Source organism: Lissotriton helveticus, chromosome 9 (genome assembly GCF_964261635.1).
Source record: "Lissotriton helveticus chromosome 9, aLisHel1.1, whole genome shotgun sequence".
Lineage (NCBI taxonomy): Eukaryota > Metazoa > Chordata > Amphibia > Caudata > Salamandridae > Lissotriton > Lissotriton helveticus.
In genome coordinates this window covers 1,079,953,615-1,079,980,848 of record NC_136070.1, presented here as the reverse complement: position 1 = coordinate 1,079,980,848, position 27,234 = coordinate 1,079,953,615, and the positions used below count along the sequence as shown (strand labels likewise).

The 27,234-nt window shown below is 42.1% G+C and overlaps 1 protein-coding gene across 3 annotated transcripts in view; it reads right to left on the bottom strand.

Annotated features, from left to right (window-relative positions):
• Positions 1-26,938, bottom strand: part of LOC144782233 (NEDD8-activating enzyme E1 catalytic subunit) — a 241,145-nt gene extending 214,207 nt beyond the window's left edge. Inside the window, exons 1-2 of one of the 3 annotated variants that reach the window (XM_078661476.1) lie at positions 26,816-26,938; positions 26,682-26,723 (exon numbers count right to left, since the gene is read on the bottom strand). In XM_078661476.1, coding sequence (XP_078517602.1) covers positions 26,682-26,723; positions 26,816-26,914 — 141 coding nt within the window. In that variant the 5' untranslated portion in view covers positions 26,915-26,938. Of the gene's footprint in view, positions 1-26,681; positions 26,724-26,811 lie in introns of all 3 variants that reach the window. The other 2 variants (XM_078661474.1, XM_078661475.1) reach the window with 2 other exon arrangements.
• Positions 26,939-27,234: the final 296 nt, after the last annotated feature.

Here is a 27,234-nt window from a genome sequence, read left to right as displayed (position 1 = left end):
CCCTATCTGCTGCATTAACCCTGTCAAACTGACCCGTTTTGTCGAGGATAGGATCTTGAACCAAATTCCAGTCCCCTCCGATGAGATATTGGGAAGCATTGATCTCAGTAAGAAGACGATTCAAGTGGAGGAAAAATTGTTTTTTAGTACCAATCGGAGCATAAATGGATCCAAGACAAATGGAAGAATTCCCAATTCGTAATTTAGCGAAGACATAGCGACCATCTGGATCTGACCATGTCTTGGAAATTGTAATGGGAAGCGATCTCGGGATAAGAATAGCCACTCCACATTTACGGACAGGGTTAGGGTTGGTGGGGTCATTCCTACGTATGCTGCTATGAATGACCTTCCCAACCCAGTCTCTACTGAGTTTGTTAGATTCAATTTCATCCAGGTGCGTTTCCTGCAATAAAGCTATGTCCACATGTTTGGACTGCAAATATGAAAGCACTTTCTTTCTTTTAATGTAATGGGTGAGACCATGTACATTCCATGTAACAACAGATAAAGGATGAGCATGAGTCATAGTGGAAAATATTCAAAGAAATAATAAAGAAGAAGAATGGGGGGGGGGTAGGGCAGAATAGGAGAGGGAGTTACTCTGGTTATTAAGAAAGAAAAGAGGTGATAGTATCAGAAACTTATAAGATAATCGTGCAGAGAAAGTAGGGAATCAAACAGGATAGAGGTATGTGAGTAGTCAAGTAGAAATGAGGCAGATGTTATGTATTTCAAAGAATAAATAGAAATAGAAAAAAGTAGGGGAAAGGGAGATTAGAAGAAGTGGATGTGAGAATAAGATATGAAGAAAAGTTAGGAAACCTAGACTGTGAACCGCGGGCCTGGGCGCACTAGAGCACCGCCGCGGGACAGGACCCCATGCAGGAAAAGAAAAAGTATGGATCAGCGGAGTAGATGATAGTGTAAGGGAAGGAGCCCTGGGGAATGAATTAACAAAGAGATATAGATACAGTAGAATATGATAGAGGAGTGATGAAAACAATCTAAGAATGCCTTCTGTAGTAATTAATCAGCCAAATACTATAATGACTATCTTAGATTATGCCCTGCAGTATCTTGTTACAGCTTATTAACGAAATATGAACAAACAGAACCGTAACATGGGAAAACAGTAAGAATACAGTATGGGAAGAGTGCAATAAATTATGGCAAAATTATGAGGAATTCAAACAACAGCAGCTGTTAACAAAATATGAATGACCGATAAAATGAGCACTCATAATTAAAAGAACTCAAAAGGCATATAGCATATTAGCACTTAATATCCAAGCAAAAGCTAGAGAAATACATATTAAAATGGTATACTATAATGAAGGGTAACGTGTTGCACTAGAGAATAAAATAAGGGGGGGGGGGAATATGCATAATCATAGAATTTGGACGTATAAAGAAAGGGAATACCAATACCTACACTAATCCATTGAGCAACATAGGAATGATAAAACATGCAGAAATAGATAAAGTAATTCCAATACCCCGAAGAGGGATTGAGGATGAAGAAAAAACATGCAATTTACTAAGAACTATGTCTAAGCATATAACAGGCAATTTAATAATAGGTAGATAAAAATCTCATAGCAGAAAAATAATACTGAATATAAGTTATCTAATAGTAATATTGATGAAGAAAAATCAGAATTGAATACAAGATATGGCAAAAGTACAACAAAGCACAGAAACAGACAGTTAAATAATAGTAAACTATTCAGTCAGCATCTGAAGGAGTTTTAAGAGGTGATCTAGATTTGTCTCTCTGCGGCTCCTTTGTATGTGTAGAGACAGAATGCAAAGCTGAGGCCTTATCTTCCTGGGAACGATTGACTCTATTCAAGTCTCTACCCCGTTGTCTGGAGTTACTAGATGCTCGTGGACTTTGCACCGGCAGTTGTGGGGAAAAGGAAGAAGACGGTTGGAACTGTTCACAATGGGAGGACTGCGTATCCATGTCCTGAGATTTGATGTCATCTAAGAATTTTTGTAGAAGTTCAGGGTCATAGAAGTTCTTGGTTTCTCCATTTTTGGTAATACGGAAGCATGCAGGCTCAAACAACCCATACTTAATGTCTAACTGACGTAGTTGAGGCCGCATGGAGAGAAACGCCTTCCGTCTTTCATTCGTCTCTTTAGAAAAATCCGCTGCTACGTGAATATTATGACCCTTAAAAAGAAAAGAGCCTCGTGAGCGAGCTGCAGTCAATATTTGTCGGGTTTGCTCATGACGAAGAAAACAGGCAATAATTGGCCTTGAGCGCGCAGCAGGGTCTGTGCGTAGTGGGCCAATTCTGTGAGCTCGTTGAATTTCAAGAGTTGGAGTAAAGGAAATTCCAGTCATTATTGGAAGGGTATCACAGAGGAATATTTTCGCGTTGTGTCCTTCAATATTTTCTGGAAAGCCAAAGAAGCGGAGATTGCCTCTTCTACTGCGATCTTCTAAGTCAATGATTTTGCTGTGCAAAAAGAGAAGATCTTGGTCTGAGCTTTGGACTGTATCAAGGCGACTCTCCATGGCCATTATTTTAGAGTCAAGACTTTCAATTCTAGTATGAAAAGTTGTAAGGTCTGCTCTAATCGATTTAGTTTCTTCAGCTAGAGATGTAATTGTGATATCCATCCCTTCCAATCGACGATTGACCCCAGAAATCTCCTGCAATATTCGTTGCATGGTGTCTGTTAAAGTCTGGTCACTATGAGAGGGCGCAGCTTGGGGCATATGCGTTGAAGAGGACGAGTTCCCTTTCGTTGGCATAGCAGTAGATTGTTTCAAAACTTCTGTAAAGAGTGGTTGTTTAGGTATTTTACTCCCATTCCTATTAGTAGACATTTGTATATTGCGCTTCATAGACGCTCTACAGTAACGTATTGATGTGGTAACGTGGTGAGAAGCAATTATTAAAAATTCACAATTGACAACAATAAGCAGAAAATAGCAATACAACATATAATGCAATATCTCAAACTGAGCAAGTTCTATATATCATAGGTGAAGGCAATAATAATATTTCATAAAAAATACATGCTGAGGAAAATCGGGGGTCGCCTCAAATATTTAACGATGTTATGAACAATAGCAGGCAAAGTTGTAAAAAAAAATGAAGCAGTTTGTATTTACTTAATATTATGTTGCCTTGACAGAGTGACAAACATATAAACTCTTTTTGGCTGATGAGGTGATGAAACAATCCAATAGATGGTCCGTACAAACTGATATGGTGAAAGGCTAAGATCAGGTAGAAAGGCGTTATCTACTTAAGGAGGTGTAAGCAGAACAATAGTTTGCGAGGGATATAAAGCCACCGTCTTAGCTGATGCTATTTTCTGCAGAATAACCATAAAAGACCATGTACCATTCCTCAAAGATGACACATAATATTGCATACAATATCATGAAAAGTCCTCTTGAATAACTGAATGTAGAAATTTCTCCCTCACATTATATGTCAAACGCTAGTAAAACAATATCAACATATATGATTAACAAATCATAGCTATGAGGAAGAGTTTTGCTTGTTTACTACATTGTTTTCAGATGTATGAAAAGCCTCTTGAAATAATGAGTCGTGTGGTGCGTCCGAAAAAAGTCCCTCTCACATTATATAGCAAAAAGTCAGTAATAACAGAATTGCCATGGAATGAGAAGAAACAGATCGAAATTCACCTCATATCAACATCAAAATAGTCACAGCCAAATGAAGCTCCTCATAAAATTTCAGGAAAACATTATAAGCGAGAAATGACTAATGATTGCAACTATAAACTTCATAATGTTGAGATAATATGTATTAAACTGCAAACCACTGCACCAGTCTTACTTATTAAAGTTTGAAAAATAAAGGACTTCCAGGGATACTGGTAGTATTAATACATTTGGAAGTGCTGTTCTCTGACTTTCCCTTAACAAGGTTTCCAAATGACAATTGAGGAGATTCTGTGGTAAATTATTTTAGAAAGCTGTTGATCTAGCTGGTGACATTCTGAAAATAATTATTCCTCACAAATACAGGAAGTATTGGTTCACGTGGAAAGCTGCTCTTTAATGTTCTTGTAAAGGTTTCCAGAGGTTGTAAATAAGAGTTTAAAGCGCTGGCAATTCATATGTTAATGGCAGCGCAGAAAGGCAGCGGGTGAGGTGCTTCAGCTACTCAGCTGTGCTTCGGTTTTCAAAATGCCAATGAAATAATAATTTTAGTGATAATTAACCCCAGAAAGGGTCATTCAGTCACAGGATTCAGCCACAGTGTAGAAAGGCAAAGACAGTTCTTACTGGCATGAAATTATTAGAGCCCAGAAGAGTGCAGACCTGTATCCGTATGCGAATGTTTTCCAGTCAGAGTGAACCCTAAAAAGGGTTATTCGAGTCTGAAAGTCAGCCACAAGTGTTGCTGCAAAGATGTCTGAGCTTATTGATCTTCTTTTTAAATTCAGAAGGCCTCAATTCAATAACAGCTCCGTGACTGGAAAGTCTTTCATTTACTCTGTGAATAACAACCTTGACACTGACCTTTATCTGTGAAGACCCACTTCACATTTTAAAGTTGAAAACCCGATTTGTCTGCGTCACATATCTCTGCTGTCAAGTTCAAGTGTTCACAGGAAGGCAGGCCTGTGCAAGGCCCGGCAAGTGCTCCTCTCCTCAGGGCTTCCTCATTACGCAAGGCCGGGGATTCCAAATAGGTCATGAGGTCAAAGGCCCGGCGCTCTTCTCCTCAGGCATTCTTCAGCTTGAGAAAAGCCCTCCAAAAAAAAAAGGTCACCAGTCAGAACAAAACACAGAGTTCATGACCGGATAATTTCACCTTCTGGAAAATGTCCATTTATTAGCCCCAGGCTCTCTGTAAATGAGGCTGCCTCTGGATGGGTGCTGTCCCAGAGCGGAGCTCTTCTCTCAGGCGGCCATTCTCCCTCGTGGCCAGACCACGCCCCCCTTAGCCAAATTCTTGATGTGTCTGGTCATGTTTAGTTTCGGGTCTAGTGTGACGCCTAGAGATTTGACAGTCAGCTAGGGTGAGACTCCCGTTGAGCGCATCTACGGTTTTTAGCCATTCAGCAATTTGAGGGTTATCCTCCTTGTTTGAAATGGGAAGAATCTCGGTTTTATCAGGATTTAATTTAAGATGATTCGCAGACAGCCAGTGTTGGACATCATTCAGTACGTCATTGAGTCTTTGAATGTCACTGCTGTAGGAGGTTTTGAGATATATCTGAGTGTCGTCTGCGTAAAGCTGGAAGCGGATGTTGGCTGCTCTGAGTAGTTTGGTGAGGGGTTCCATGTAGATGTTAAAGAGTTGCGGGGAGAGCACTGAGCCTAGAGTGCCTCCCTTGTTGATAGGGTGAGAGTCAGAAGCAAAGTTATTGATTTTTATTTTTTGAGTGCGATTGTGTAGGAATGGGGAAACCATTGGAGGACCTCTTCACAAAGACCGGTTCTTTCTTGGAGAGCCCTAATGAGGAATCTGTGGTCTACTGTGTCAAATGCTGCTGGTAGGTCAAGGAGAATGAGGAGGCAGCATTGATCAGAGTCTAGTGAGTGGTGGATATCGTCTATGATGTAGAGGATCGGGGTTTCTATGCTGCAGCCTTTTCTGAAGCCAGATTGGTGGGAGTCCAAGAGGTTGATGTTATCCAGGTGTTGGGTAAGCTGTTGGAGCACGCACTTTTCTAGGATTTTGGAAAGAAGGGGAAGGTTAGATACAGGTCTAAAGTTACTCAAATCCGTCGTGACAAGGCCAGGGTTTTTTCAACAGAGGTATGACTTGACCTACTGGAAGGCAGTCTGGAACGTCTCCATTTTCCATAGAGCTGTTTATTATTGTACACTTAAGCAGTGCTAGGGAGTGCTTCAGTTTTTTGGTTAGTAGGGGTGGAATGGGGTCAAGGACATGGGAAGAGGTTTTGGAAGTGAAGATCAGTGTGATTACCTCATGTTCTTGGATGGGGTGGAAACTTAGCTAAGAAATGGAGGAGGGGCAGGTAGCGACAACGACCACCCCTGGCGTGGTGCTCTTGATGGGTCGAGTGTTAATGGTGTCCAGAGAAAGTTTGATCTTAGTGATCTTGTCGTTAAAGAATTTGGCAAAGTTGTCACAAAGTTCGTTGGATGCCTGAATTGAGGAGGCCACAGGCTGGGGGGGGTGTTGCCTAATGATGCTGTAGAGCTCTCTAGGTCTATTCTTTGCGCTTTCCAGCGCAGAGCAAAAAAACGTGGATTTCTTGTTTTTGATGCGATTGTTGTATTCCCTGCGGGCTGTTTTGAGTTGATCGCGGAGAGAGGAGGAAGGGTTCTTCCTCCAGCTTCTTTCTATGGCTCTAAATTTTATGTGTTTCTTTCTTACATTTTATTTTTCTTTATTTGCTGGCCTTTCAGGCTGTGTTCATCTTTCAAAATCAATAAAATTAATTAAAATAAAAAAAAGACACAGATCACTGTCAAGCTCTTCCTGGATGGACCCCTTGTATACAGACCACTAGGACCACGCATCAAGTTCACCAGCAACATCAAGGACTTAAGTGTACCCGTCATCCTCAACGCCAGCACCTTCACCCCCTTGGTAACTTTAACTTTGACCTAGAAGCCCACACCAACCAAAACACTACTGAACTCTGCCCTTCTAGAAATCACAGAAATCTTGGCCTCACTCTGCATGTTATTGAACCCACCCACACTGCCAGACACCAATTGGACTACATTTTCTCCTCAATCAGCAATAGCAGTCGACAAGCCAGCAACTATGACCAGGATAGGCGAAGTCATTATCAATTTCTCAATTTCGGCATACACATCACACACCACCACAGCTCTACCACAATCTGAACCACCCAGCACAGCTGGAAAAGCTTCACAGAAGAGCAGTGTGATTCCGCCCCCTCTGCACACAGGACAAGCTACTTGCAGAAAGCCATCAAGAACCTCAAAAATCACTGCAAGCGCCTACACTCTGGCTCCTCTCAAGAGTAACACAATGGCCACAGGCCAGCAGGTAGAGAGAGGAACTCAAGTTGATAAAATGCCAATGTAAGCAACTGGAGAGCAAATGGAGAATAAGTCAAGCCACAACAGATAAAGACATCTTCAAATCTGTCCTAAAAGGCTACCACCAGCAGATACGGAACACTAAGTTCACAACTCTTGCAGATTCCATTGATGCTGGCACTAAAATCTGCAAGCAAATTATTGCCATAATCCAGGTTTTCATCGTGCCTCCAGCAACATCACCCCTTTCAAGTCCTTTGTAACAAGCTATTGGAATCCTTCTGTAAAAAAATCAACTCATATACGTCAACTCTGACCCTCAATCAGACCCTGTTACCATTGCAAATCAACTTATCATCACAGCTGAAGAAAGAACTGACCTATGGCTTGCCGTCGCTACTGTCAAAACAATTGCTACAATAAGGACCATCTACTAGGGGGCCCCATCTTACCCTTGCTCCCTGTGCCTACACTAAAGGACTCCTTCCGATTCTCAATGCCTCCACCAACTCAGCCACGTTCCCGGCCACCTGGAAACATGCCACCACCACGCCCCAGTTAAAAAAAACATCTGCTGACCCAGCTCCATCCCATTATATTAGGAAAATGTCTCATTTTAGAATCATAAATTGACCAGAGGAGTTAAGCTAATGGATCTTGAAACCACAGGAAGCCACTGGGCGTATGTTGTCGTTTCATGGTATTGATTATTCTTGGTGGTAAACTGAGGTGGTGCTTACTCCAACACCTTTTGCAACTAGATTATAGAAATAGGATTCTGGAGGTGGTAATGTGTGACAAGAGCTTTTCTCTACATTTCTTGTGGGACATTTTGATGTGGTGCGATGTATTCTGTTAAACTTATGCTGCTGTGATTCTGCGCTGCAATATTGCAATGTGATTTTATTGGGTTGCATTGTGGTTGTGTTCTATTGTGGGTGTTTTAATCTGATGTGATCCATTATGTTTTAATTGTGTGAGGTTACCTTTTGTGTGTTATTCTGATTTTTTTTAATTTACTTTAGATATGTCAATAAATGCATTGACATTTCCAGCCAAAAGTAGCCAATCATTGAAAGTTCCTGAGGCAAACAGCCATTTACAACCATTTAAGGTGGTAAAATAACACTGCTCCAGCTCTTCAACTACCTGAGACCAAAACTGTGGCAGAGATCGTGTGTTAATGTAGCTTTCCCAGTGCTCACTGTTTGTGAGAGCACCCAGAGACTCAAAGGAAGCATTTGCCCAGATTTCAGGAAATCCTGAAGAATTGGCTTTTACTGGAGGAATCAAAGTCCATGGCAAACGGTGTTCCAATAAATGTTTTGATATGAATGCCTACCCTTACTGTTCAAAAGAACAAGCAATGCGGGGGGGGGGGGGGGAAACACACACACCAGCTGAAAGCATAGGCTATTCCACAGCTAAAAAGAAGTAGTAAAGGTATTACCTGTTCCACTGAGAATGGGTTGATGGTATGTTTAAATGACCTTGACACATGATTGTCTTATGGCAAACACCTAAATATGTGGGAATTTGCTTGTAAGCTCTGCAACTTAACAGAGGGCTTGATGATCCACACTCCATTGTAACAGAATACATTAGGCTTGTGTATGAAATCAAGGTTAAGCCTATATCGCAATACAACAATAGGCAGGCTCAGGCTTGAACTCAGTAACAAAGGCAGTGTAAAGAAAACCACAGAAGAGCATTCTCAACTAATAGTTGGGTTACAAAACGAGTTGTTTGGTGGCAAAGAGGTAAGTTTAGGGGTGGAATGAGGCTGCACAAGAAGTCTCCAAGCGTTTATATTAATGATTTCTTGTTTTTGCATAGCAATTCTGACTTATCAAAACGTTGTCATTAACAGGTTACTATTAACCTATGTAAGGTTAGGTCTGGGATAAATTTAAGTCTGACAAGAGTTCATATCCAATTTCTCCACTTTTCAAAATTAAGTGGTGAAGGACAGGTAATACATAGCACATTCACTAGCTGGAAGAAACGAGTGTGGGTTCCCCTTTTTTAGGTGGATAGAAAAAAAACAATGGTGGTGCCTGTATAACTCAAAATCACATTCATTCTTCGTAATTGAAGGACCACAGAAACTAGAAAATAACCTTCAGCTCAGCAGCACCGACAAGCATCTTTTGCCCTTCCCTGGCCAGAACATGTGGACAGAATCAGATCTGCTGGATGCAGCTAGCAATAGATGCAATACTTTTTATCCAATTATCTGTTCATCCTAACTAGCTGAATTTTAAGTGGATTTATACATTCTCAGGCAGCACTTTAAGTCCTAAGTCTAGGAAAGTCTAGGGATCTGCAGAATAATCAAAGCCAAGACTGTTTTAGCTTTCTTATGGAAGGTCAAGTCATTGAGGAGTTGAACCCATAATAATAGGGCGAAAGACGGGTAAGCAAAAGAGAGAGGAAAACTAAAACATAGTCACTTGGGTGTTCAACAAAAAAAACCAGTGTGGATTCCAACTGGTTAGCAAAGAACCTAATGGCAATCTGCGGTCTAGAGCACACTGCAGCTTGAGGAGACCAAAATAAAAATACTGCAGTACTGTTAAAGCAAATCACAAGGCACAAGTACAGGTTTTCAATGGTGGTGTAAATATAATGCAACCGGTACGAGAAGCTTAGTGAAAACACTGTATCTGAGTAAATCAATAATAGAATATAATTGAAAGACTGTCCAGTACTCAGCAGTATGACATATCTAAGGATGAACACCTCTAGTAGTTAGCTGAGAATTAAATACATCTTGTCAATACGTTGAAATATAAACAAATGTTGTGCCATGGCCACAATAAGACATGTCTGTAGGAGTACAATATAGGTGAGCATAAAAAAAATATATAAGCGACTGCATCCCAGTTGCTGTTAAACGACAAATGAATTTGGTTCCTTATGGGTTGATGGTTTACAAACTTTTTGTTTCAAAAATCCTACAAAAGACTAAGAATGCATGCAAAATAAAGTCAATATTTCTACCCTGGCCTCCCTAGAGCCCTCAATTTTCTTTACATTTCTGAAGAATAAAGCCACTCTTTGTTACAGTGGAGCATTACAACATGATAACAAAGCTGCCTTCACCCTCTAGGCTCACTATGATTTTAGCTAAGAGGATGAGGAAGGAATGTAGTAATATGCATTTCCAAGAAAATTGTACTGAAGTATGTCACTATGCAGAAACTCAAAGATGGCAAATACTGGCAATGAGGGCCCAAAATGTCAAACCAACATACCCGCGGAAATTACGAATAAATAGTCAAACTTTGACCTATTTCTGCCCCATACAATAGGCCCATCCACAAATGTGGGGTACCGTTTCCATTAGGAAAACCGTGGGAACACTGGATGGTAGAACTTTTGCCATTTACCAGAGGTTCTAGAGTTTTCTATTACAAGAAGAAAGACATTTTTTTTTTTTTTTTACCCATACGTTGACATTTGCAGGGGATTCTCTATAATAAAACGTGTTTGTATTCAGGCAAACCACACAACCATGGATTCCCCTGTGCCTCTAGTTTAAAAAATATCTGGGGTCAGTATACCTCACTCAGGCCGCCTAACCCTGCGCTTCAATAACTGCAGAATTCTCCAATCAGTCATTTGTCCGCCATCAAAAAAAATCTCTGTTGTCGAGTGTGTGGATCCCTGCTCACACCTATGGAAAACCCACCAAGGTCCTATATGGGTCAAGCCTTATAAGGAATATGTTGCTGTGTGAGGAGGACTTTTTCAGTGCTTTGTCCTGACCAGCCAATCAGTAAGAGCATTGCCTGAAACTCAGCAATAGAAATCTTACCATGTGTCGATATCAATATATTTCATTGCAATGTTTCCATAGAGTCATGAGGTGATACCAACAACCAGAAAATAAGTATCCTAAGCCAGCATTTTGATTGCAGTGGTTTTCCAAAATGCACTGCACCCAATCTATCGTGTGTGGACCCCCTGAACCCATAAACATCTATGTGTCTGGTTAGCCCAGGTACAGGGGGGCCAGAGAAATAAAGTTGGGAGTCAAGTCTCAGCTTGAAATCTGTTCTTGCATGAGAGAGACTGTAAAGAATCACCATGTTTTGGAACAAAGTGATAAAACTCTGTCAAACACATTCAGCACGATCTTGTGACCAGCCAGTCATGGTGAGGTGTTTGGCATGAAGCAACAGGATGCTTGTGGTGTGTAGACAATAAAACCGTATTGTTGTGGTACGTTTTCATACAGCACAGGGGTGTTAAACAAGACCAAACAACAGGTTCAACAAACTGGCATTTCGTTCGCAGCGGCTGTATCCAAAATGTACAGCCTGAGGGCAGCCTCCTCCCATAGAAACATATGCATGCCTGGTATCTCCAAAGAAGCACTGGTAAAATCTTGGCAGGAATCCGTTCCGGTGTTATTGGAGGAAATATGCATTTCTTGGGGGTGGGGGGGTGGGTTGAGACAGACAAAAAATTGAGAAACAGCATGTTTCATGTGTTCTACTGGCCAGCAGTCAAGACAGGAAGTGCAAGTTTGCACCAATAGATTCGTTAGTATGTGAGTTTGACATCCTTCACTAAATAAGCAGTGCACCGTAAACCGCGATTATGCCCTAATTTTTCAATCTGTGCTACTATTACTTAATTGATTGTGCAGACTATGCTCCCTAAGAAACCCCACACAATTTTGATATGGCTGGACAACAGACATTCAGGGCAACGTTTCCTTCCTTAACGTTCTGGGATTTGCTTGTACATTTAAGATATGCAACCAAATATTGACTCCATTTTTCATTATATCTTCAGGCTGCAAAGATATATGGATTCAAAATATATACCAATACATAGCCCTGAATGTGGCAGATATTAAAAAGTTTTTATGGGTGCATAAAGAAACCAACAAGCATTTGCAGGCAATTAGTCTGGCCTTTGGGACCTTATAAGAATGTATCTATGCAGCACATTAGCCAGGCGCTGAAACATCTGTTCTTTGACATGGAGGTAAAGTAAGCACCAAATTGTGTGAAACTCCAGATATGGGAACACATGGAGAGAAAAATTGCCTTTCAGCAAGAAATGGTATAGTCCAATGCTCCATTTTTAATATAAAATCAGGGCCTTCGGTGGTCATATCGCTGAAAATACAAGATTTGAAAAAAATATTGTCTACCCGCATCGCTGCTAGGGAGATTGTCCTGCTGTGCTGGACTGCAATAGAAACGGGTGTGGTCATGACGTGCTCAGCTCGTCATGAGCACAGGAGCACTGTGCTGCATGACGAGCGGAGCTCGTCATGAGCATGGAAGGGGATAAAGGTGCTCGTGGAAGACAATTTCTACGGATTGGAATCTAGAGCTAAGATGATTCGGGTACTTTACTAACCTCTGCTGGTCGTTTTCTATCATGAAAGTTAAACAGAGGCAGTTGCCAGAATTTTTTTTTTTCAAGTCCCTAAGCAGACAGCAATTCTGGTATTTTACTGACCTCTACTGGTCGTTTACTATCAAGACAGTTAAATAGAAGCATTTGTACAGAAAATTAAAGTCCCTAAGCGGAAGCAGACAAGTCCAAGGGCTGATCTCCAGAGCCCACAAAGTACACACACATATAAGTATATACTAAAGAAAATACAAGAGGTCTCGAATGCTCGACCTAAAAATACTGTGCGCCCAAATATCAATTTTTTTAATGCAGCTCATGGACAGACCTGTGCAAACACCCCAGCATTTAAAGGGTTAATGGAAATGTTGGTTTGCCTCTTAGTAAACTATTAAAGTTAATAATAGGGCCTAGGCATAAGTGCTTCTCAGTGGAGGTTTAAAAAGTCACTTTTAAAATATGCTATTCATATAAGCTGATGTACCAGGGTGAAACAATTCTGCAAGTTAAAAAAACATTCATGATCTTGAATTTTAAAGACACCTCATCATACGACCATCACAGCCCTCGAGAGCAGGAGCTGTGATTTTTGTTGCATGACTGACATGCAGAATAATTTCAGAGCTCAGAGCGTGCATGGGCTCTTAGAGCCAGGGCAAACCCTTGGCTCGACTCATCCTGTTGGTTCATTGGCTCTCCCATTTTTCCTGCGCCATCGCAACCTCTGAGCAGAGGAACCGTCTCTTGTCCAGTGGGGAGTGGTCAGTGACGGTCTATGCATCTGGTTGCGACTGCTTCTACTTAATCAAAAGACGGCAATTGGTTCACGTGTTAAAATTCAGCAAAAACGCAGGCAAGACCCTTCAACAGAATGTTCTGTAATGTCATCTATATTCATTTTAACATTGCCCTTCTCTCGTTGTTTATCTTAATTGTTAGCTAAGGGTCTCGAAGGTACATCTGTGACACAGTTTAAAGTCCTTCCTTCTTATATGTACGCTTCAAAGTATGTAGGTAAAAAAAAAAAGCATCAGGGTTTGCCCCGGTGCCAGGATGGGCCACCCCTATGCATTATAAAAAATAAATACTACCTGGTGTCTGGTGGGCCTTCTGTCTTCCTCAGTGGGGCAGATTGGAGGCAACTACCTGGACATTCCCGGCTAGGGGAGGCACTAGCCCATTACTGCCCCCGCCCCTTTAAATGTACTCCCTATGGGCTTTCCCCGCGCAGGGGGGGCAGAATGAAGATAAACACTTCTCTGCGCACCTGGGGGGCAGAAAGGATGTTGGGGTTAATATTAGGGAATGGGGGCTAAGCCCTAGGCCCGGGTGGTCTGCCCCCACCCATTTATATTTAAAAAAAACAATCCATGGTGTCTAGTGGCTTTCTGTCCTTCCCCCCCCCCCCCCCCCACCTCCACGGGTAGATTGAAGGTAGCCACCACACTAGCCCATTGCAAGGGGCCGCTCCCACCTTAAAATGGTTAGATCCCTGCTTGGGTAGTGCCCTCCTGCAGGCGATTCCCCCCCCTTGCAAAGATCCACTAGGGAAAGGTACCATTGGAAAGGGGAGATTCTCCCCTTTCCAATGATGCCTCTCGCATCTGAATCTTGAAGAGACATCACATGCGTTGTCTGAGCGAGGCCTAAATAGGGCACAAATTTGTCGAGATTATCTTACGTGGAAAAAAAGTAGTGGAGGCCTAAGCACAAACTAAAACTAACTCAAACAGCCCAAAAAAGTGTTTTGCATTCTATGAGGAAAAGGCCTGGCAACAAAAGGGTTAAGAGCTGTGTTCATGTGGTGACGGGACGTGGCGGGATATTAACTATATAATAACGATTTTACAGTGAGAACGCACACGCTTTAAAGCACTGAATGTGTGTCATCTGTAACCTCTGTAGACTATATTCAGGGATGCAGATCCGGATATTCGATAGGAGCTAAAAAGTAGACCTTTTCCCCCTCATTTAATGATAAGACAGGGAGGAGCACTACTTTCCAGTATTTAAAGCTAACCCAAGGAGTACATTTGTATGTGCTGCTGTGACATTTACAGTAATTCGTAATTCACAGTCAGTTTGTCTCCCTAAAGTGCATCTAAGAAAGCCCTACACTTGTTTAAACAGGGTTAAAATACTGACAAGTGTAGAAAATGACCAAGACCCAAAAGCCTAAACATGAAATTACCTCTCCTGATTTCTAGACAAGTTGCGAGACTTTGGATGCTTTTTAGGTCTGGCTTGTCGACACTGCTTTATTTACCATGTGCTCAACAACAACAAAAGATTTAAGAAGCCCTACAAAAGGGGCTTTGGCTCCACATTAATGTTGATAAACTTGAGTACGAATTTTGATTTGTTGGAAATTGTGCGCTTCCGCTAAAGAAAGCGCTTTTATTGCATTATTTGCCTTGTCGTGAAGTTAATAATCAATATAGCAAGGTAAAGTTGTTTATCACGGCTGTAGGTCTGATTTGATTAGTATGAAAAGATACAATTGAAGCACTAAGCCTGCATTATTGTTTGAGTAAAAGGGATATGTTAATTTGTGGGTTAGGCTCCACCTTGTGCCTTTGACGCAGATTGTCCCAGCTGGGTGCTTGGTTTAGGGAATCACGTTATTGCAATCCGTCAGTTTGTGGTATGGCTAGCTCTTCTGAGTGAAGTCACGTGGCTGTGAGAGATCGAGCGGAGCAGTGAGAGAGCGAGCGGAGCAGTGGGAGTCACGGAACAGGGCAAGAGGAACGAATATCGCCAGAATAGTGACGAGCGGTGAGAGGCTGGGGTGCCCCGGTGAGCGCGAGAGGAGAAATCTGCGGAGCAAAACGCCAAACGCCCCTTCCTCTCCCTACGTATTCAGGCACCGGCTCAATTCCACCCTGCTAAACCCCGCCAAAAACACAACCATTCACACCCAATCCGGATGAGAGTCGTAGTAAAGAAGATGTTGGGGAGTTCCGTTACAAGGACTTGTTATCCCACAACCGAGGGAGGTTTAGTGTCATTTTCAGCACTCCGACTGAATCTATTTAATCGCTAGCGATCGATCGAGGAAAAGGATTTTGAGCGGACTTTTGACTTTAGGAAAGGAGGGAATAGTTCTGATGTGGGGGGGATAGAGTTCCATATTTTGGGCGCTGGCCGCGATTTTCGTGATTTTAGCGGGACAAGAGTAAGGTATTGGAGCTTCTAAGGTTCCTGTTCTGACCTGCTTTTTTGAGTTTGGACGCCAGATATTGGTGTTTTCCTGTGTGGAGGGCTTTGTGGGTGAGGCAGGCCGTTCTGAAGTTCGCCCGCATTTCTATTGGAAGCCACTTGAGTTCTTTGTGTGCAAGAGAGATGTGGTCATATTTCTTTATTCCAGTGACCATTCTGGCAGCCGTATTGAGGGTTGTTTTCAGCGGAGCAAGGTGTGTTTTTGCTATTCCCGAGAGGACTGCGTTTCCATAATCCAGTCTTGACAGCACCAATGCTTGGGTGGCTTGTTTGAGATCCTTGGGTGAAATGGAAGGTTTTATTTTGTTTAGTAGTTTCAGGTTAAGGAAGGCGCTCTTAGCCGAAATCTTAACGTGTTTGGTCATGTCCAGTTTTGAGTCTAGCGTGATGCCCGATGATTTAACAGAATCGGCCAGGTGTTCCCGTTGAGCGCATCAATCTCTTTTAGCCAATCAACCACTTGTGGGTTCTCCTCTTTGTTCGAGATGAGGAGCAGTTTGGTTTTGTACGGGTTCAGTTTTAAGTGGTTGCTTGACAGCCAACGTTGCAATTCTCTTAGTGTTTCATTGAGTCTTTGGATATCTTTGGCAGAGGAGATTTCCAGGTAGATTTGGGTGTCATCCGCATATAGGTGAAAAGGGATGTTAGCTTTTCTTAATAAGGTGGCGAGGGGTTCCATGTAAATGTTAAAGAGTAGAGGGGAGAGCACTGATCCTTGGGGGACTCCCCTCCAGACTGGTTGAAGGTCGGATTCGAAGCATCTAATTTTGATTCTCTGGGAGCGGTTGGGAAGAAATGAGGAGAACCATTTGAGGACCACCTCGTTTAAACTGGCCCTTTCTTCGAGAGCTTTGCGGAGAAGTTTGTGGTCAACTGTGTCGAATGCTGCCGATAGGTCTAGGAGAATGAGGAGGCAGCATTAGTCTGAGTCCAGTGATTTGTGAACATCAATTATGTTGAGGATTGCGGTTTCTGTGCTGCATCCTTTCCTGAATCCCGAGTGATGGGAGTCGAGGAGGTTGATATTGTCCAGGTGTTGAGTTACTTGTTGGAGTACACATTTTTCTAGGATTTTGGAAAGAAGAGTAAGGTTGGAGACAGGTCTGTAGTTGTTTAGGTCATTTATGTCCAGGCCTGGTTTTTTCAGCAGTGGGGTGACTTGACCCACTTTCAGACAATCTGGAACGATTCCGGTTTTTAGGGAGCAATTCATAATCCTGCACCAGAGTGGAGCAAGGGAATATTTCAATGTTTTGGTGAGTTGAGCAGGGAGAGGGTCTAGGGTGTGAGATGAAGGTTTAGAGGTGGTGATAACTTTGACTATCTCTTCCTCTGGAATGGGGTGGAAGAGTGACCAAGCTTTAATGTTGGGAGTGGGAGCGCAACTAAGCACCCCAGCTGGGCTGCTAAGAGAAGGGGAGGAGCAGTTGTTGTCCAGAGAGCGCTCAATCTTGGAGATTTTGTCATTGAAGAAGGTGGCGAAGTTGTCGCACCGTTCGTTAGAAGCCTGTCCCAAGGACGCATCAGGTTTGGAGGTTTGTTGTCTGATGATCTTGAAGAGCTCCAAGGGTCTGTTTTTTGCGCAGTCCAGTGATTTTAAATTGTGATGGTTACCTTGTTAAATATAAATTAAACGTGTGAAGTTTGCAAATTTAGTTATCTATGGATCTTAAGGACAAACTGAGGTAGTCACATGACTCAAGGAGGACCGAATGTATTTTTGTAATGGCAATGTCAGATCTAAGTATACAAGCGATGCCTCCACCCTTTTTGTTTAGCCTGTCTAGTCTCACAATGCTGTAATTCAGGGGGACTAATAGATCAAGGCATGGAGAGGATGATTACGATAGCCATGATTCTGTTAGGACCGTTACGTCCATTTCCTGGTTTAAGATGAGGTCGGCCATGTCTGCGGCATGTTTCTTTCCTGAACAACAGTTAAGTAGTAGACACAATATAGGTTCCTGTGGTTTTACCCTTATTGAGTCTCACTATTCGGGAATTAAAGTCACTTTATTCACGTTGTTGAGGTTTGGCTTTCTGTGGTTAGTCTTTGCAGTTCTATTTGCGCTGATTAGGACTGACTGAATGATGTGTACGCCTACCTTAGGGGGAAGATTGCGGGTTGATTCACATGATAGCAATAGGGTTTGTATCTCATTGTCTGTCAGACATCAAGAGTTGAGTTGAATGCGAGAACAGTATAGTCTGTTTGTTGATTACATGGGGATAGTATTTAGTTTGTTATGGGGCTTGTGTACTGATTTCTGAAAAAGCTTCAATTTTGAGAGAAATTTTTCTGACACTTGATAATAGGAGAGAAAGCCTTGCTGAAATATATTAGCGCTCTGCAGAGTGAGCCTTACAGCAAACCATGCAGCAATGAGCAGGCACTCAAGGCATTGGAGGATGAAAATAGAGATCCTGGAGAGGCTTTGCTCATTTAACAATAAAAATAAATTCAAAAACATGCACCCTTGCAAAACACAAGGGATTCCAAAAGTGGTCAGTGACCAATACAATGCATTTATAAAGCGCACAGCTACCTCCAATGAGGCATCCCGGCGCTAGCATAAAAATCAACCACAGGAAGCCTAACAGCAATGATGCTAAATAACATTTATGCAGGAGTCAAAAAATAAAGTTTTAAATCTCTTTCAAAATACAGCTTCAGACGGAACGCTGCTTAAGTCAAGCGAAGCACATTTCACAATTTAAATACCAGGAAACTGAATGATCTACCTCATCTTCTATCCTTGTGAATGCAGAGGAGTTGAAGTTTAATTCTGTTGGACCTCAGAGATCTATCCTAAAGGTAAGGCTTGAAGCGTAACCTGAGGTAGAGAGGGCCCTTGTGACTGTAGTCCCTGAAAGCAAGAATGAGAGCCATGAACTGGATTTTCTTATTGACTGGAAGACAGTGAAAATGACGCAAGGGTCCTGATCCCGCTACCCAGTGGGTGATTTTGAGAATTAGGTGGGCAGTATTGTTCTGAATAATTTGGAGACGCTGACTCAGAAAGACGGAGCCCCAGATACAAAGAATAGAAACTAACAGGATTAAAAGTATTGAATAGTCAGAATGGGATCGCAACAACCAATCCCGTATTCTGGACTACAGAAAGGTGAAGAAACCGATTCTAATTTTGAAGTAACCTGAAATCAGGCATTCTCCCATGTACAAGAATATTACTATTCAGAATGAGCCATAATGAGCAAGCAAGAAGAAGAAACTCATGAAGAGTACTGATCAACACTTGGCCACCTATCTAAGAAAAGTGGGACATTGTCAGGGATATTTTTGTTTTATTTGAAGGCAGATGATACTGCATCATTCTTGGACAAAATTAGAACAAATGCAGTTTGGAACCCGAAGGGATCCCATAATCCAATAATTAATTGTGTACGGTAGAGCCCAAACAAACCCCAAAGCAGTTGAATATCCACCCTGTGGGAGGGCAATGTGTAGTTAACGTGAGAGCATTTTAATATTTATTCTCCAATCTCTCACATTTTCCTTTCCTAATGCCCGCATTCGGGCATCAATAACTAAATTAGAAACTACAGATCGTAGGACTACAACATAAGGTGTACTCTGACCTTCTCTTGTTTCATGTGGGGCGATTAAATTGCGAAATGAGGCAATGAACAGCCAAGTCACCCAAGACATTTTTTCCATTATTTTGTTTTTAGGTCTCGCCTAGGCAGCGCTTGCGCTGTCTCTTGGAGACGTGCTGTATTCGGGATATGTGCATATAGCTCCCCCTACTTCCGCCCCATCTTTTTCATTGGCTCCTGTGCCTGTCCTTTGTAAATGGTGGATTTTCATTGGTCATTAGGCATTGTAGTTCCTCCTTAGTACCACCTGGTATCTTCTTGTAACGTCCCATGAGGACACCCCCTGTTCAATGTGTTGTTACAGCCTCAAGGCACTATTTTCCTAAAGGCCTTCAGACAGGACACTCACTTGGTCCTAAACTAGATTGGCAGTGGTTACGTTACTCGCTAGCACATCTCACATTTATGTTAGACCTTCTATAAATTTACCTTTATCAGCTCCACATAGAGTACAACCTCATCCAGAATTAATATAATAATTCTTTTGTCACATTTCAAAACTACTCATTGTATATATGGACACAGCAATTTGAATGCACTTGCGGTACTGTCTTGCATGAAATCCGTTATGGGTAGGGTAGATTTACCATAACTTCAGCAGGGTGCAGTACAGTATGTGACCAAACTTTTCTGATGCCACTAGGGACCTCTAGGAGCAGCTTGCGGTACTGCACCTAGACAAGCAGTGCTGGTGCCTTGCTCATTAGGGACCTCTGGGATCAGCTTGCGGTACTGCAACTAGACAAGCAGTGCCGGTGCCTTGCTCACTAGGGACCTCTGGGAGCAGCTTGCGTTACTGCACCTAGACATGCAGAGCTGGTGCCTTGCTCACTAGGGAGTTCTAGGAGCAGCTTGCAGTACTGCCCTGAGACATACAATGCTGGTTCCTGGCTCAGTACGCAACCATTTGCCATGTACTAGGTCTCGCATTACTGAAAGTATGAGCTATTGGCGTAGCATTATTATTTGCAAAGGCAATACCTCATACTACCAGTAATTCGAGACCGATTGCATTGCAAATGCTCGTTATATCTTGAAGTTAATTATATGGTGTCTTTTGTAGGACTGTTCACACAAAAAGATTCGAACATATAGCTACACATTGTCTGCAGTTTACAAGACACAAAACTACCACACAATGTGAAGTAAACGCCCAAAACAACATTTTGTTTCTGCAAACATTATTGTTCTAATGAAAAAAAGAGCTGGCACCCTAGTATTACAGGTAAGAAAAAAAGCAAGCTGTAATGCCTATTAATGTGGTCTTCCTAACAAAACAGAAATCCGAATGTAAAATCGTAATTTTAAAGAGGCAGCGTCTAGTAAATTCTGTTTAAAACTGTTAGAGACGCAACTACTGGAACTATAATGGAAGATCCATAGCCGAGGCACCAGATTGGGGGGGGGGGGTGCTACTAGCAAATACCCTGAAGACTAAGTAGCAGCACCACACATGCGGAGGATTAATTAATTAACCCATATCTGTAGGTCAAAGGAGTAGTTAGCAGTGCAGGCACAATCACCGAGTTTGTACAGTGTGATCACTGGCACCACAACTGACTGTAGCAACATTACTGGCAGTGTAACTTATAGCCATCCTGGTTTTCCAACACAAGTACTTGCACCATAACAAAGAGGCTATGATGCAGGAACCAAAACGAACGGAGGGTGTGTTTACAGTAGACATCTATTAAAAAAATTTCACGCAAAAAACATTCAAATCTGTAAACGGGGCAACTGATATAGAAAAATGTTGAAGATATGCGAAGCTAGGAGAGAACAAAACAAATCAGCTCTCCTAAAGTAATACCTTAGCAGGCTAATGTAAAAGCCTATGCAACAAGTGATGGTTTTCTGGTGTATGTTAATGTACTGTTGCCTGAAATCCTTTCTGACCTGAACAACGTTAATGACCAATGAAAAACCACCGTTAATGTGCCTTTGTTCTGCATGTCAGGTGATGGCAAGTGCGGTTGAGAGATGTCCATGGTCCATTGAGGTCCTAAATCAAGGATGCTGTTCATCAGATGTAATGTGCGCCGTCGGAAACCTCTTGTTCCGTATATATGATGGAAAGGCTGATATGTGCTACCGATCTTTTTCTCACAAAAACGACAAGGACAACCCTACTCACAAGGAACCAGGGTGTGTACTTTATACCAAAAAGACAATGGTTCCAGTGGAGCATTAAATGTAGTTACAATAAATAATACAACCAAGCATAATAGCAATGAGAAATATTGGAATAGCCGTGACAGTGAGTTCCCGACCTTCTGCAGCCAGCGCGTATCAAAAAACCAGGCATTGTTCCTTGAGGTCACAATTGGCAAACTAGATGCCGCAGACCCCGTCTGGCGCTTAAGAATTCCCAAATTGGTTTTGGAAAAGCACGAAGTCATTACTCTGGGGCCATTCAATAGCGACTCAGTGTAGCCGACTGGGGCACACTGTGAGTACGCTAGGAATTATTTATTCACCCGGTGAATCACACCTTTTAATTCCCCGTCATTTTGAGCACATAGGTGTCCCACATACCGTCTTTGTCCTGAAGAGACCCCTTATCCACCCCCGGGTCGAAACGCCGTCGACACCCATAGGAAATGAACCAGTTTTACCAGTGTCTATGATGGAAATAGCCATTGTGTTAATATCCACTGTATCATATCTGGTCATTTGCCTTCTTTCCTTGTATATATCCCAGTAGAAACCTTGTAAATATCCCTGTTGATGTCCTTTTGATTGTTTATGTTTTTGGTTCACACATATTCACTTGGGACACATGTGCACAGTGTAACTATGCTTATGTATATATTGTAAAATTGGAAAATACAATTTGACTAATTTTTGCCTACAAAAATCTATGTGTAGAGTTGTGCTTTCATTACCAGACATCACCTACCTCCCTCCTTTATTTCTCATTGCTATTATGCTTTGTTGTATTATTTATTGTGACTACATTTAATGCTCCACTGGAACCATTGTCTTTTTGGTATACCGATCTTTTTCTAGCACTACTTTGAGACAAACATGTTCTTTGACCTACTTTTGGCAGCCTCATCAATACACTTCAATATAGCATATTTCACGAGTCCACCCAACCCCACATCATTGGTTGCATGTGGACCAATGTGGTGAGCCTTATCTTGCCACTCCATGGTATTGTGAAACACTGGGTTCCAGCATAAGATGCTGGGACAGACCACAGCCATATCTAAACAACAGACAATGGCAACCTAATGGGCCCTATCTCCAGGTAGAAGAGCGCAAGTGTCGAGGAGTAGCAAATGATTAACTGAACTCACACTCCTTGAATATCTTGGCGGTAACCTGTGTCACAGACATGCAATCTATACAACATCCCTCTAGAACAGTATCTAGTACAACTGAGAGCTGCTTCGGGGTCCCTTTTTCAAAACCTTAGACCTCTTATCCAAGACTGGATTATGTTCAATCCATACCAGTTGCCAGACTGTGTAGTCTCCATCCTTTCAAAACCTGGTTTCTATCCGCTCCAGGCAGGCAAAGGATGTTTTCCTTCGGTTGCGACCTCCTGTAACTCCTATTAACCAAGATGTGTCTACAAGGTCTATGTTCTTGTCATCAATGTGTGGTATACCAATAAAAAGGTGCTCTTTTGACTTGGCCGGTGGTGGGCTCCAACCCCGGAACCATGTAGTATCTTCTAATTAGCTCAATCTACATTTAAAACCCTCTTCAGCTCCTGTCGCCCAGTTGATTTGTTAAATCTATTATCTGACCACAGTCAGACTACTTTGCAGCTGTGAACCCTCTGTCTTTACACAGTTGTGTCTCGTAGCCATTTTCCGTTATCCCCACATCTAAGTCCTTATAGTCCATTCCCTCTCGCCTACCATGTTTAAGTCATTCTCCTTTCCTCCTCTTTAGCCCTCTGCAACTCCACGACCGCGGCTTGGTTGTTTGTGCTTTGGTATATGGTTGGAGGTGTGTAGTATCTCCGTCCAGTTTGTTGTCTTCGCTCACCCAAGCTTTGGTGGTGGACTAAAACCACTTACTCCAGGCTGGTGTGTTGACTATATCCTTCCTCTCCATTGGCGAATGCGTTGCCACCATAGAGCCGGCCCCCATTTGGTGCATCGTCTATATTATTCCTCTTCTTAGCTTGTGTAATCAACACCGTTCGAAAAGATGTGCTACCTTTGCCCTTTCTACTCCCACCTGTCAGTGTGTGGTCTTTCACCTTTTCCCATTCGCCACGATGGTGTATTGTCCATGCCTGCCTCTACCTTAGCAGTTGTGTTGTAGATATCCTCCCTTCAGCCTGGCTGGTTGATAATCTCCAGCCGCTTAGCTTGTGTTTCTATGAAGAATTCCGTTCGGTGTGTGTCCTGTATCATCATAAAAACCCACTTAGGATGATGGTACTCCGTATATACTTCTCAGTTCTCCCCCAGCGTAGTGTACGGTCTGTTTTTCAACAAATAAAAACTCTTCCCGAACTCAGTAAGTCATATTGTATTCTACAGAACAATTGTGTATTTTATGTTGCTTCATGTTTCTGATCAGTGTTTACACGTTGTACCTGTAAGTCTTTAATTTAAAAATGAGATTAGCGGCACGTCTCTCAGCCAGGCCTGGTTCTACAGGGGCGGCGGGTGGGCCAGGCCCACCCAATCATGGCAGAAGAGGACACGGAGAAGGCACCTGCTAAATGCTTCATCAATCTCAACGTAAGAAGTCGAAATGTTGATTTCACTGTCTTTAAAATTGAAATTGAGTTTTGGGGTTAGAGGTGGGCGAGCAAACAAACTAACAGGTAGAGCCGAGCTCTGGCTTGGCTCTTAGAGCCCATGCACAATCCGAACCCTGAAAATGTTTGCTCTGTAAAACATACAACAAACATCGCGTAAAATATGATACACTTTTTTAAATTTTGATGAGACTGTATTTAACACAAGGAAGCTTTCACATAAATATGTCACAATATAGCGCTGCACTAAGAAGCACTCATTAAAAGTGATAGTTCTTAAACATGAGCTTATAGTCAGTCATTCCAGCCCTGTTCTCACACTGGTGAGAGTGCTACTAGTGAACGAACGGGCAACACTTTTGTCACGCGGACCCTGTATGTGGCCCACATTATTATAGAGCAACATTAGTCTATTAAATTAAATGAACACTATAGGTTTTGTATAGTTGGTTTTCTGATTCATGTTTTTTAAAGTGCTTTTATGTGCAAGTATGAGTTTTGGTGAAATAAAATATTTGACCAAGCTCACACAATTTAAGTGGAGATGCTGCAATTTATCCATGTTTTAGGTTTTCATTTTGTACATATCAGCTGCTAAATGGCAATTTATCTCTCCTATGTTGATGCTTTGTTTTTACCTCCCAGGTTTTCTGTGATTTAAATATAGTGTGAACTCTACCTGGAGATATTGAAGCGCTTCACATGAAAACTAGTTACATTATTATACAAGGTCACATTCATTTCTTTTAGACACTTGAGATTTGCCCAGAATCACAGGATGTTGAGCCAACGCCATGACTCAAACCTAGCTTGTCCACCGTACCATATATTGGAGAACTTGGCATTCTCGAGGTCTCTACTGGATATCTCAATTATTGTCTCAAGGTAATCCTCTCTCATTTCAGCATCTTCAATCTCTTTTCTCTTTACCCGTTTCTGCTCAAACGCAATATAACACCCTTTATCCAGTCTTGCTTTCATATCTTCAAGCTCTCCCATCCTCTAACGAAATCCCGGTAGATCGCAGACCCACTTCCCTTTTATTGGAAACGTCTCCTTCTGCTTCTGCTTTATATAATTCTTTTCGTCCTACCACTGATAGATTAAAATCTCGTACTGAGCTTGCTTGGGAGCTGGACTTTTCTCAGACATGGCCGGACCTTTTTTGGGATAAAATTTGGACTAAACTCCATAAGTCCTCCAGGGCTGATAATACTACACAGACTTTATTTTTCATTTACCATAAAAAATTTATGCACCCCACTCGCTCTATCCCGTTTCTCAACAGACACTCCCTCTTCCTGTTGGTCCTGTTCATCCCCCTCTGCTGATCTCAAACACATGTTATTCGATTGCACTCCTATTTCCCAGTTCTGGCAGTTGGTCTGGAAGCAAATTCAAAAGATTTTTCAGTTCCAGGTCCCCGTTTCGCCCTCACTAATTTTCCTTGGTTCCCTCTCATCTGACCTTCCTCGCTCCTCCAGCCATTACCCTTTACTCGACCTTTTCCTTGCTATAGCTTTTCATGTTATTACCTCTAACTGGAAACAAGCTACGAATGTTACCTATCAATCCTGGTGGAATGCAATTTGTTTTAATCATCGTTTAGACACCAATTATGTATCTCCCATCTCCTTGGCTATTAAACGTGACCTACTTTGGCTTCCTTTGGTAACATATCTTTCTACCTCTACTCCTGTTCCTCCCTCTCCTGCTTCAGTCACAGTTGAAGTTCGCAAACCCCCATGATTTCCTTATTCTCTGATTATTCATACATGTATTTAATTACTATTATTATTGCATTCATATATATTGTATTCTGCTTACTGTATTCCTATTTATACGATATGTTCATACTTTCTCATGCTTGTAATGCTTACTTTTATGATGTTTCTATTTTAATGTTTATTTCTGCCATTTGCTTATTGTAATTCTTCCCTTTCCTTTCCTTTCCTTCCCTCCTTCCCCTTTTCTATTCCTCATTAAATCAAACTTAAAAAAAAAAACTAGCTTGTCCAGTTCCAAAGTTTCAAGCTCTAGCTGTAACGCCACATCCTGGGAAGATTGAGTGTGGCAGGCAGATCGTACATGATAGCTCGGCTCAGTATTAAACAGGCACTTGGGAATAGTGGAACTTGCACTTATACATTTCCATTTCAAACATTTTCTTATACATTCATGAAATGTTTACACAATTCAATATTAGGTCGTACAGTTAGGGCGCAAACATACATAAACAGTTCGCCAGACTCCCTCATACCTTGCTTGATTGTAATTTTTTTTCCCTCCCACCTTGCCTCCCACAAACCCGTCTGCGGCCAGTTCGTCCTGTTTCTACTCGAGAGTTCGACTCTCCTTCTCTTCTGCCTAGAATATGTGTGTCGGTCATTCCACGCCCACTACCCGTACGCCCTCACCTCATCTGGTGCACTTGCATAAATAAGTTCTGGACCCCTAAGCTCTAATGCTATGTTTATCCGCTAGCTCTGCTCGCACCTGCAATGTACCGTCTCTCACCAACTTCCCATCATCATTTAGACACCCCCATTCCACTAGCTCTGTAAAATAAAGTGTTTCGTCATTTCCTATGCTCCTGAAACACGTATTTCCCCTTAACTACAGCCCGCAATCCCATTCATTGTCTACGGTAAATGTAGATGGCCCGTCCCCTTGCATTCCCTGGCCGGCTCAGGGGTAGCTGAAAACTCATTCCCAACCTCACAAATGCCACTTCCCAGCACTAACTTGTCGCTTGTCTGTTCCTCTATTCTCCTTCTTTTCTTCTCCCTAAAGAAAGAGAGAATAAAAGAAGTTTCAATCAGGCGCTGCTACAGCGGTTGCGGAAGCAAGAAGCGAGCGGCTCGCGCGCACATACTCACGGCTCCACAGCATCCGCCATATTTCCCTCTCCCCGTCGGCGGCCCACAATGCCACAGTGCAGCGACCTGCGCTTTCCAGCCGCATAACTCTATGGCCATGTCAATTCCGAATGAGAAGTCGGAATAGCGCCAGAAAAACCGATTTAACAAGTGACTCATAGTTGATATATAGACATGGAAAAAGCACTATCATTTTATTGGAATGTGCATACTAAAGTAGCTTAGCATCGGCGACCGCCTCAATTTGAAATTATTCTTCAGAAGTTATTTAATTATCCGCGGTCGACAAGCAACCTTAAAACGTTTATACCAGGGGATAGTTACAAACTACATTATAGGATCTTTGATAGAAGTTATACACAATGCTAAACACTAAATAATTTTTATAAATCTGCAGGTAATATTTGTTTAAAAAATGT